Source organism: Silene latifolia, chromosome Y, assembly GCF_048544455.1.
Source record: "Silene latifolia isolate original U9 population chromosome Y, ASM4854445v1, whole genome shotgun sequence".
In the NCBI taxonomy this organism is placed as follows: domain Eukaryota; kingdom Viridiplantae; phylum Streptophyta; class Magnoliopsida; order Caryophyllales; family Caryophyllaceae; genus Silene; species Silene latifolia.
Window position 1 is genome coordinate 338646252 of NC_133538.1, and position 12497 is coordinate 338658748.

The window sequence follows — 12497 nt, forward strand, 5'->3', positions numbered from 1 at the left end:
CTGTGCTTATATTGTACCACTCTGGTTTTTTTTTAATAAATACTAAGGTTATTGACTAAAAAAGTATGAGTGAAAAATGGATAGGCTTAGGTGTTTCATCTAAGGAGGTAGACTGTCTGTTTGTCTCCATGGTAGATAGGGGGATTAGATTGTGGAAAGACATCATTAGCAGTTGGTCTGATTGTGCTATCACGCTAATGGATGTGGCGACCTAACGTAGCTAAATACTGCCTCCTGCCAGTATCGCTGCAAAATGCAGTTAATGTGGTAGAGGCGTTGATTTAATACCATGGGCTGGAGTTACCAAGAGGCAGGTTTGTAGAAACGGTGCTGAGAATTAGGTCTACAATCCATTACGGCTTGGATTAAGCACACTGTAGTCTAGGTCTACAATGAAACAATTGAACTTCTTCATGTGGCATCCTAAGAGGCAGGTTCGTAGAAACCATGATCACCGTGGAAATAGAAGAGCATATACTACACCAAGAACAGAAATGCATGCTTACCTATGAAGACCTTATTTCATTGGTGTGACGAAGAAGAGATAAGTGCCTCTCACATTGCTTTATTCATCAGGTTTGATTTTTAATCTTCAAAAATGTTTTATACAATTTTCTTAATTTTGTTTTGAATTTAGTTAGTACGCTTTAATAGTCACATAGAGTATACAATTAAGCTCTATATATTAAGAGATGCCCTTAGCAAAAGCCAGCCAACGACTATTTCCTCATCCCAGCCAGCTGATCATCCCACAAACGCAACAATCATCCTTGCCTTATTTAATTTATTCATTAGCTGCATGTTGCATATAATTTGTAATTAATCTCCTTCCGTAAATATGCTTGTATCCACTAGTGTATAAAACGGGTGCATAAGTGTGTAAAGCAGATAGTTTTCTAGCATATATCGCTTCTATGCTGCAATTTTAAACCATATGATCATTAACATACGCTGAATCGACCAATTAACATTTTTTTGTGGTAGGTATTTAACTGAACTGGTACAGAGTATGCAATGTACAAATTCATATGGATTCTTGTGCCCCACGTTATTGTCCAAGTTTGCTAGTTTTGAAAATGAAGAGAATCGGTCAGATTATATTATTAAGGCTATGACATGTACGGGCTGTGAAAGCGGTCGAAAGCTTATTTTTGCTCCATATTTTGAAGAGTATGCACCTTTTTTCATACTTCTATTAATTATATTATTCAATGCTATTTATTAAAGCGGTTGAAAGCTGATTGTTTTATTTTATAAATGGTAGTAATCATTGGATGTTGGCTGCCATTAATCCAAAAGATAGTGTAGTATATTGGTGTGATCCAGCTGGAACTCTAGAGCCTCGTAAATTTTTGAAGGATACAATTAATTTGTAAGCTCAGCATGTATACAATTTAATAAATTGCAATTATTTCACAGATCTACAGTTGTTTTAGTAAATAAATGTAATTAAGCTAAGTCTATTACGTATATTTAACACAGGGAAATTACGAAGCTAAATTCTATGGATCCATTTTTCGGGTGTCACCAAGAAAAACAGCTTGAATGGAAAATAATAAAGGTACCCCTTCAACTAATACTAAAAGCGCTTTTTTCTCTTTTTTTACCGATTTTTTTTGTATGTAAGAAGAGGTCCCCTTACCACCTCTTCCTTTAATATACTTCCCTTAATATACTTAGGTTTACCACCTCTTATTAGAGCCAACATACTTCTCCTTTCGCACCTCATTCTCAACCACTATTCACCCTTGCCATCACCTACTAGTGGCACCATCTCTTACCGTCAACCACTATTTCCTGCCCTCGCCTCCTCATCTCCTCTGCCAAGAGTAAAAGCTTAATCAACCAGCTTGAAGATTTTCTCTAGCTTTATAAATAACAATAATATGCAATAGTCCGTCTTCTTGTTTTACCAGGAAAATCAAGTGTAGATACACTGTAGTTTTTATAATTATAATAACAATACTCTATGTTTCATTATCCAATTATCACTGAATTTGGAAACATAAATGTCGTTTGATGGCAATGTAGCTGATCCCAAAAGTTTCTTTTGTGGTTAATGAAGAACAAATCAATGATTGTGATTCCTTTAGTTTCCTTTATGACGGCTTTGGAATTTCTTGCTGGAAATAATCCAGGGTGAGTCATGGGTGATTGTGGTGCTGATGAATAACGTGGTTGTGGATGAATAAGTTGGCGGTTGTGGGGTTGGTGATGGTGAGATATGCATGAATAAGGGTAAGGGACTAAGGACTAAGGTGGGTCATGGAGATTGAGGGGAGTAACTTGCTAAACTGGTAGATGGTTACCCGAGTGTAATATCAGAAAATGGGAGTAATTGTGAGTAATAGTGTAGTTTATTGTGAGTTAAACTGAAATTCAGAGTATTTTGAGAAGATAGCCTTTTGACGTATTATTGACTGTCCAGCCTACACAAGCCAGCCTATGTGATAGTAGTGTGTGACTCATTGGTTTTTACTATAATTAAGCCTAAATAAGCTAAAAACCAGTAATATGAAGTATGACTTCGATACGTTGTAGTTGACATGATTATATAGTCTATGTTTTAATGCTATGGGCTTATTTTATATACGTTGGAGTTGACATGATTTCGATTTTAGTGTCCTACACAGCCCTTTGGGACCGTCTTATGTGGATATTATATCTGCCGATATATATTGGAGATCATCAGAGGACAATATGTTAATATTATTCCAAATGTACGTCCTTTCATTTGTTTTTGTTTTTTTAATATTTAATTCATTTTATATAAATTAAACATGTAGGTGTGTAAATAATTGTAATTGTGTTATTTTGGTTACTTTATATGCAGTTCATGATTAGAGCTCCAAAGACATACTCGGTTGAGCAAACGGATGAGGTGCGGGAAATTTGGGCTAGCTATGCATTAAAATTTAAGGCGCAAATATTTGATGGCAACGTCTAAAGTAAGTAGGCTGGTCGTATAGTTTATTTGATGGTTTGTGGATGTAGAAACTTGTGTTAGTGCTTGTGTTCAAAAATTTCGATAGCTTGTTATTTGGAGCTTCAAACTTTTTTGGTTTTGATTCGGGAGTATAATTGTAAGAATATTTGCTGGATTTATGGAAATGTAGCCGTATATAATATTTAAGCTATACGACAATTGTCGTATAGGGTACGAATAATGAAATAAATTCCTTTACAAAAATATGGTTGTGTCAAAGCGTATGGATGTGTGGCAATATTGTGCAGGGTATATTCGTAAATTGGCGCGAATTTGATTTGAAAAATTGGCGCGAATTTGATTTGAAAATTCGCGCGAAATTGATTTAAAAAATTGGCGGGAAAAATGTGTAGAAGACGGTTCGTTAATAAAGCGTCATAAAGTTGGTGCAAAAGTTGTGCGCGCCATGTATCCAAAACAAGACGGTTCTGACATGGACACGTCCTCTTAGAAAATCAAAAGAAGACGGTTCAGATAAACAACCGTCCTGCTTTTAACAACTAAACAAGACGGTTTGATTTAGAGTAAACCGTCCTCTTAGGCAACGAGGACGGGTGAATTTAGACGGTTGGTTTAACAGTTAAGGACGGTTTTGAACCATCCTCTTTGAGAATAATTGTAGTAGTGGCAATATAATTTTTTTCATTCCCACATAAAAAATTATCTTTTAGTAGTTTTCTTTAAGTTATGTTTGTAAGAAATACAATGATTCTTCCAAATATATTTTTAGTAGGATTTAATAGTCTAAGTTATATAACTTTCTCAAAATGTATTTTTACGTAAACATAAAACATTATGAGACACTCACTTTAATCATCTCTACAAATCAAAATATTTCAATAAATATAAGAGTAAATTATCAAAAACTCTTTTTTAAAATACACTTTTTAAAACTTACACCCTTTTCAAAAAAAAGTTTAAAAATTACACCAAAAATATTGCAAAAATTTAAAAATTGCTCTCTAACCCATATTTTTGCATTTTTATGACAAAAATGCCCCTAATTTTTTTTAGGATTATTTCATGGGAATAATCCATCCTATGGGTGCCCTGCAAATAACACTCCATCCTATCCATAATTCCAATTAAATCCATCTTATTCACTATTCTTCCCATAATACTCTCAGGAGACCGGCAACCTAAACGACAAGTCACCCTTGTTATTTTTAGGTTATAAGCATTGAAGTGTGTTCGACACACTTTAAATACACCAAACACCCTTCTCTCGCACCTTTTTTTTCCATCACAAGATACTGATTTCCTTGCATTATTCACGACGAAGATGATAACACCAATGATTTTCGCCTAACAACTTTTTTCTTCTTAGTAACTCTACTACTCGTATTAACATTTGAATTTAAAACAAGAATTTGGCCTAGCCGCCTGTTCTTGAACTTCCAGTTTCAATCTATCAAATGTCCGTTCTTCATCCTCGGTAGGAGCAGGCAAAAAGGGGCGAACGATGTAATGACAACAACCGTTCGGGCAAGGGCAAGCAATTTCGTTGTTTGAGGAATTGTCTTCTGCTTTAGAGTTGGGAAAACCGCGGCTTAAACCATTAGGTGTAGGCGCTTTCCAGAGGTGGACGTTTGATAAGCCAATAAAGAAGAGAATAAAAGCCCAACAATCTTATGTTGAACCAACCCACGTACCTTCCATTTTCCTTTAAATTCACCAACCCAATAACAAAGACACAATTTAATTCAATTTTCTTCACTGAGGTATTTAAACAAACACCTGGTATACATAACCAAAACTCCACAAAAATTTACCTCAAAACACTGTAAATCAAAATTCTGGGATGAATCTAGGTGCAGATATGTGAGAATAAGTGTGAAAAACGAGATGGGTATGTTGGAAAGTATGAAAGTTGAGAGATTTTTGAGTTTTTTTTGGATAAATATGATAATGAAGGGGAAAAGTTTATGTGTGTTGTGTGTGTTATAAACAAAGGAAGAAGGTGCAAAACTAGGGCCCATGGTATTAAGAGATGTCTGACTTCAACTCACTTAAAATTACAGAAGAACAAGGGAGAAGAAGAAGCAAGAGAACACAAAAGTTGAAGAAATATAGGGATGTATAAAGGAGAAAGAATGTTAGTCAAAAATACTTAAATAAAGGAGAAAGAATGTTACCTTAAGTAACCGGTCATAAGTATAAGTGAGTTTGTTATGTGAAGAATGATGGATAGGATGAATTTAATTGGAATTACTGATAGGATGGAGTGTTATTTGCAGGGTACCCATAGGATGGATTATTTCCATGAAATAATCCTTTTTTTTATTTATCATATAATTATCCAACTCTATTACAACCCTACCCACCCTTCTACCACCCAAGGACTCCACGGTCAACCACCACAATCCTCCACTCAAATTCCACCATCATATTTGGCATATGTGATAATAAAAACTTATAGGCATTTTTGTCATAAAAATGTAAAAATAGGGGTTTGGGAGCAATTTTTGCTTTACTTTGGGTGTAATTTTTAAACTTTTTTTTAAAAGGGAGTGAGTTTTAAAAAGTGTTTTAAACGAGAGCTATATATAATTTACTCAAAATATAATGAAAATTATACTCAATTTGAAGCATTTTTCGCAATGAACATAATTATTTACATTTTAGATTTTTTATCAAAATATTTTTTTAATAAATTTAGAATCAAATCACCGTAATTATTTAATGTAATTTTATATTAAAATTTATTGAAATATAATTAATATTTTGATGAGATTTATACAACATTTATTATGTTTATATTTAATGTTCAGCTGTAATTAATACTTGTATTTAAAGCTGGGTTGACACGTGGCGCATCCACATCGTTTCAACCCAGTTTTATATATATATATATATATATATATATATATATATATATATATATATATATATATATATATATATATATATATATATATATATATATAAGATAGTTCTTTCTAGGTTTGGTTTATTTGAGGGTTGGCTGTTTTTAGGGTTGGTTTTTGTGTTTTCATGATTGGTTCATTTTGGGGTTGGGTTGTTTTTAGTGTTTGTTTTAGTTTTTTCTAGGTTAGGTTTATTTTAGGGTTTGGTTTTTAAATGGATTTCTAGGGTATATATTCTTTCCGTCTCGATCATAGGTTTATCTATTCATTTTTGCATAGAGACCAATGTAATTAAAAAATAACACGAAAATATTTTTTTTTGGGTGGAAATGTAAGTATTATTAAAACCATTTCCCAAAAAAGGGATCTCAAAGTCACCATTACATCCATTTCCAGTATTCCTCAGGCGAGAAGAATACTAGCAGTACAACCAATTGCTAACAACCAGTCACTAAATAGACATAAACAAAACTGGATACATCAGACATATTACATAAAACCTTTTTGTTGAAACCAGTTTTTCTCCTCTAATCGTATTTGCCCCTTAGCCACTGTCATATTACTGATCCTGCAACCCTCCTGAACTTTCTGAATGAGAGATTCTGGGTGAACAACATATCGTTCAAACCTGCATATATTTCTAGAATGCCAGAATTCATACTGCACAGCTACCACCAAGGAGTTCATAACTAGCCTCTGAAAGCCCGAAACCTTCCTTTGTAGTAACATTTTGTTAGCTGTAATGTCACCATTCTTAGAAACCTGCAGCCAGTTGAATAACAACTGTTAGCAATACTTTGCATAGGGACAATCTTGAAACATATGCTGATGAGTTTCATTCTTACTGCCACATAGGAAACAAAGTCCAGATGAAGTAATACTCATTTTCTGCAATCTATCCAGAGTTAGTAATCTCTGCCTCTGAATAAGCCATATGATGAAATTATGCCTTGGAATGTTATATCTATTCCAGACAGCTTTTGCCCAATACACTTTCTGATGATCATCTTGAGTAAGGCAAGCATACCCCTTGACAGATTTATACCCATCAGTATCAGACACCCATTTACCTTGATCATAAGCATCTCTAAACTTGTCTTTCACCTCGCAAATTTTTCTCCATGCCCAAGAGCTAGCTTGAGTAGGCTTATACTCAATCCAAGGGGTCCCCTTGAATCCAAAGATGATCCTTTTTTTTGGTAATCCACCATACAAGTTTACCCACAACATCTATATTCCATATGTGAGTATCCACCACACCTAATCCCCCATTCTCCTTCCCCTCACACGGTAAAGACCAAGCAACCATTGGAGTTTTTGAATAAGCCTTAACACCTTCCCTGAGGAAGTTCCTACAAATAGCTTTAAGTCTATCCATAACACATATGGGCAAGATAAATATCTGAGACCAATAGTTATGAATGGTTGCTAGGACAGACTTGACTTGCACTAATCTCCCAGAATAAGAGATTTGCTTTTTATTCCAACCTCTGATTCTGGCCACGATCTTATCCACTAGAATGTTGCAATCAATTTTGGACAATCTTTTGTGTGAGATTTTGACTCCCAAGTATTTAAAAGGAATGGTACCTGTAATACTCCGTATTTATAGTCTTGGGGGTACTCTATCGAGTAGCCCTTACTCTGTCGAGTAAGGGCAAGTTGCGCAGCTAAATAGTTTCTGACCTGTTGGGCACTCGATCGAGTAGTCGGGGCACTCGATCGAGTAAGAGTAGGTACTCGATCGAGTACCTTGGGTACTCGATCGAGTGTCCGGTTTATCGGGGGAGTTTTCTCGGGTTTTGTTAATTACGCGATTAAGGTATATAAACATATTCGGCATTGTTCTAAATCACTTTTTACAAAACCTAAAACCTGTTTAAGAGAGAAAGCAATTTGTCTTCTTCCTAATCGCGTTCTTGACAATTCCCGGAGTTCAGACGGTCGGTTTGCATCGTAGTTCGTGTCGTTGGATTCCTTGCGTCGAGGGTAAGCTTTTAATGTAATTTATATAATGTTTTGTTAAGATTAGTGAAACCCTAATTTAGGATTTGGGGGTTTTTATGAATAGTAATTGAATAGTAGTATCTATGTGTTGTATGGTAGGAGGAGAGTTCATAGAAGAGGCGTTTTGAGACACCGTAGATACCGTCTGCGTGTTGTGCTTTCCGGTAGGATTTCCTACTCGCATTAGTCCCATAATGGGATATTGGTGATGTCTGTAATTAGTTGTTTGATATGATGATTGTGATTGTAATTGTGATTGTGGTTGTGGTTGTTGATGGTTCTCGAGATGCGTTCTCGGCTGAGTGGGGTCACTTGCGGGAGCGATCTCACGCCCTAGTTTCGCCTTCTGTGGAACCCGCCACAGAAGGGATGTGCACATTAATGAGCAGGGTTATCGCTCGTACGATGAGCGGGGCTTAGGTGGGAACGGCTGCGGTCCCCCACGGCGGTAGTGGTCCAAAGTGGACATCGATGATTGAGACGTTGGTTGGATGTGTGTGTGTGTGGCGGTTCAAATTGTCTGTTTGTCTTATTGTTGTTATCTATATTGATTGTGTGATTAGTATTGACCCCGGTGTTGTTTTGTAAACTGCGGTGATCCATTCGGGGATGGTGAGCGAGATATTGAGCAGGTATAGAGATGATACTGGGATAGCTGGGATGGCCACGACATGACGATAGAGTCTTCCGCTGTAGTTTAGTTTTATTTATATTTCAGTTGAGAACAGTTAGTTTGGAATAATGTATTGTACTTTCGGTTTGGTTTCAAGGATTGTATTCATTCATTAAACTATTATAATAAATGTTGTTTCCGTTTTGTCTATTTGATTATCATACCTCGGGCAACCGAGATGGTGATGTCTTCATACCTGAGTGGTCCTGGTAAGGCACTCGGAGTATGGGGGTGTTACAAATGGTATCGAGAGCGACGATCCCGAAAACCTGTAACCAATGAACTTAATGAACATAGAGGGTCAATTAAAAAGAACCCGGGGTAAAAGTTGTAGGAGCTAGTGCAAAGGCTTGGGAGACGTCCTAAAGTCGCAAGGGGTCGCCCTACAACTTTGAACCGGTCACGGGGGAAAGTGTTTGTCGAATATATGTGTGCTTGTTTAACTTGTGAAACAAAGTGATGAAGTGTGTTGGTTGTTTGGTGTTGAAGTAGGAGGTTGAGCATGTGAAAGAAAAGTAATGTATGGTTGGAATAACATGTTGAGTGTTTACAATGTGGCTTTCATAGCATGATGAATTGATTTTTGTTGATAAGTAGAATAGATGCGTAGCATATAATTTATGATATCATGCGGTTTTATAAAGTTTAACATGTTAGTATATGACGTAACATGCGGGTAGCCTTTACGTATTAGTGATACTTGATCGAGTGAGACTAACTCGATCGGGTGGGTTTCGCGATTTTGAGTCCGAATCGCGTTTTGGGCACTCGATCGAGTAGCTAGGGGTACTCGATCGAGTAGGGGGTCACTCGATCGAGTAGCCTAGACACTCGATCGAGTGGGTGAGAGATCAGAAGGTCTGTTTGGTTCTGGAGTTTGGGTACTCGATCGAGTACATGGGGCACTCGATCGAGTAGCCCGTTACTCGATCGAGTGGGTTTGGATACTCGATCGAGTAGGTCCTATGCAGCGCGTTATCGTGTTTTGAGGTTTAGTACGCGTGTTTATGTTTATCCCTTTCTTCTATAGCTTCAAGATGCCGCCCAAGAGAAATGCTTTGTACGCGAGAGCTGAGGTTATGACTACGGATGACATCGTTAAGATGTTGGAACACCAGACGCTCTTACGAGACCCCAAGAGAGTGAATGAGGACAAGGATAAGAGTAAGGAGAAGGAGGTTGATCATGCTAAAGTCAGCCTCTATATTGCGAGGTTTAACCCGAAGGAGTATAAGGGAGTTGAGGAGCCTAACCATCTTGATAGTTGGCTGAGGGAGATGGAGAATATACTAGATTTAGTTCGCTGTCCCGATGAGATGAGAGTGGATCAGCCGCATTTTATCCGAGGGACAGGCAAACTGCAAGTGGTGGGATTCGGTGAAGGTGAGTGCTAAGGAATTGTATACCAACCAAGGGTTACCCGCTATACCTTGGGAGGAGTTTCGTAGGGTCGTGAGGAAGGAGTTTGTCTTAGGAACATGTGAGGAGTAAGTTGAGGGAGGAGTTTGATAAGTTTAAGATGACTCGCCGAGATGTCTGTGGGTTTTGAGTACTACAGGCGAGTTCAATGAGAAATCTAGATATCTTGAGGACATGGGTTTGAGTGATGAGAATCTGGCTTTGAGATTTGAGAGCGGGCTAACCACGAAAATTATGGATAAGTTACCCGTGGGAGTCCTTGCGATGTAAAGGAAGCGTATGAGAGGCGGGGAGAGCCGAGAGACTAGTGGAGATGGCGCAGAGAGGTCCGTGGTGAGAAGAGGAAGTCGGAGAGCGAGGGTGGTGGCCAATCTAATTACAAGAAAGGCAACCACAATAAGTCTAAGGGGTTTTCTTCGGATCGGGGTTTAGTCTTTGGGGCTTCCTTTGGGCGAGGCCGAGGGAGTGTGAGTAACAGCTGGGGAGTGACCTGCTTTGGATGTGGTGGCGTAGGCCACAAGAGACATGAGTGCACGAGTGCACCGGGATCTTTCCAGAGACCTGCACAGAGCTTCGCGAGCAACAGACGAGCTGGATCATGGCCAAACCGGGGAGGTCAGAGCTACCAGAGTGGAGGCATCCGCAACGGCGGTAATTCTTATTAGAAGACACCGATGAACAACAACAACAACAATCAAGGGTCGGGTGCTAAGCCGACCGCACCAAGATCTTGTCCCAGGAGGTGGGCAAAAGACCAGTGGCAAGTTATTCATGATGGACAAGAAGGCAGCTGAGGAAGATGCGCATGTTATCACCGGTACATTCCTTGTTAATGGTATTCCTACGTTTGTTTTGTTTGATTTGGGGGCTTCTCAATCGTTTGTGTCTTCGAGTCATGTAAAACAGTTGGGTTTGAGAGTTTATGAGTCCGTTAATGAGCAAGTTTTCATACCTTCGGGTGAGTCTGTACCATGTGGGAGGTTGTTTAGAGATGTATCCTTGATAGTTGGGCAAGTTGATTTCCCTGTAGACTTGCTAGAGTTTCCTTTTAACGGTTTTGAGATGATAGTTGGGATGGATTGGTTAGGAAAGTATAAAGCTAAGATAGACTGTCATCAAAAGAGAGTGTCCCTTAGAGGTCCAAAGGGTGTAAGTGTGTCTTATCGTGGGTTTCTAGTCAAACCCAAAGTTAAGTTGATTGCAGCTGTCACCTTGAAGTCTTATCTGAGGAAGGGATGTCCTTTGATCTTATGCCATGTGAGAGATGACCGGATAGAGAGTCCGACAGTTGATGAGATACCAGTGGTGGGAGAGTTTGCTGACGTTTTTCCTGATGAGATTCCGGGGTTACCACCGAGGAGAGAGATAGATTTCACAGTTGAGTTGAAGCCAGGGACGGGGCCAATCTCTAAGGCACCGTACCGTATGGGTCCTAAGGAGATGGAGGAGCTTAGGAAGCAGTTGGATGATCTGATAGAGAAGGGATACATTAGACCAAGTGTATCGCCGTGGGGAGCACCAGTTCTATTTGTGAAGAAGAAAAATGGAACTTTAAGGTTATGCATAGATTACAGAGAGTTGAACCGAGTGACGATAAAGAACAAGTATCCTTTGCCAAGGATAGATGATCTGTTTGATCAGTTGAGTGGTGCAACAGTCTTTTCTAAGATTGATTTGAGGTCGGGGTACCATCAGGTGAAGATTAGAGATGTGGACATACCGAAGACAGCTTTCACGTCGAGGTATGGCCATTATGAGTATGTGGTGATGCCGTTTGGGTTGTCTAATGCGCCGGCAGTGTTTATGGATTTGATGAATAGGATCTTTAGACAGTTCTTGGACCAGTTTGTAGTGGTGTTTATTGATGATATCTTAGTCTATTCTAAGACTAAGGAGGAGCATGAGGAGCATTTGAGGATCGTGTTGCAGACATTGAGGGAGCATGAGTTGTATGCTAAGCTGTCCAAGTGTGAGTTCTGGTTAGAGAAAGTGGCTTTTCTGGGGCATGTGATATCTAAAGATGAGGTAGTCAGTAGATCCGGCGAAGATTGAGGCGGACAAAATGGGAGGCACCAAAGAATGTTGCTTGAGGTTAGGAGTTTCTTGGGTTAAGTCGGATACTACTGACGGTTCGTGAAAGATTTCTCCAAGATAGCTAGACCGATGACAAATACTGATGAGGAAAGAGAACAAGTTTCGTTGGGATGAGAGTTGTGAGACGGCATTCCAAACATTAAAGGAGCGTCGACCACGCTCCTGTCTTAGCATTACTGAAGGAGCGAGAATTTTGAGGTTTATACCGATGCTTCCAAGAATGGGCTAGGTTGTGTGTTGATGCAGAATGGTAAAGTGATTGCCTATGCTTCTAGGAAGTTGAAGCCCTATGAGGAGAATTACCCTACTCATGATCTGGAGTTGGGTGCGGTGGTGTTTGCTCTCAAGATTTGGAGACATTACCTTTATGGGGCGACCTTTAAGGTATTTTTCGATCACAAGAGTCTCAAGTACATCTTCACTCAAAAGGAGTTGAACATGAGACAGAGGA

The 12497-nt window shown here is 38.7% G+C and overlaps 1 protein-coding gene across 2 annotated transcripts; it reads left to right on the plus strand.

The window, feature by feature from the left end:
• Positions 1-478: 478 nt before the first annotated feature.
• On the plus strand, positions 479-3053 carry LOC141633448 (uncharacterized). 2 transcript variants are annotated; one of them, XM_074445915.1, is made up of 4 exons: positions 479-576; positions 985-1170; positions 2622-2720; positions 2834-3053. In XM_074445915.1, the coding sequence occupies exons 1-4, from the start codon at positions 509-511 to the stop codon at positions 2838-2840; spliced, it is 360 nt and encodes a 119-aa protein (XP_074302016.1). In that variant the 5' UTR covers positions 479-508; the 3' UTR covers positions 2841-3053. The 2 variants fall into 2 exon arrangements, 1 of the variants encoding a protein (XP_074302016.1); XR_012538216.1 differs by lacking the exons at positions 2622-2720; positions 2834-3053 and adding an exon at positions 1265-1400.
• The last annotated feature ends 9444 nt before the right edge of the window (positions 3054-12497 follow it).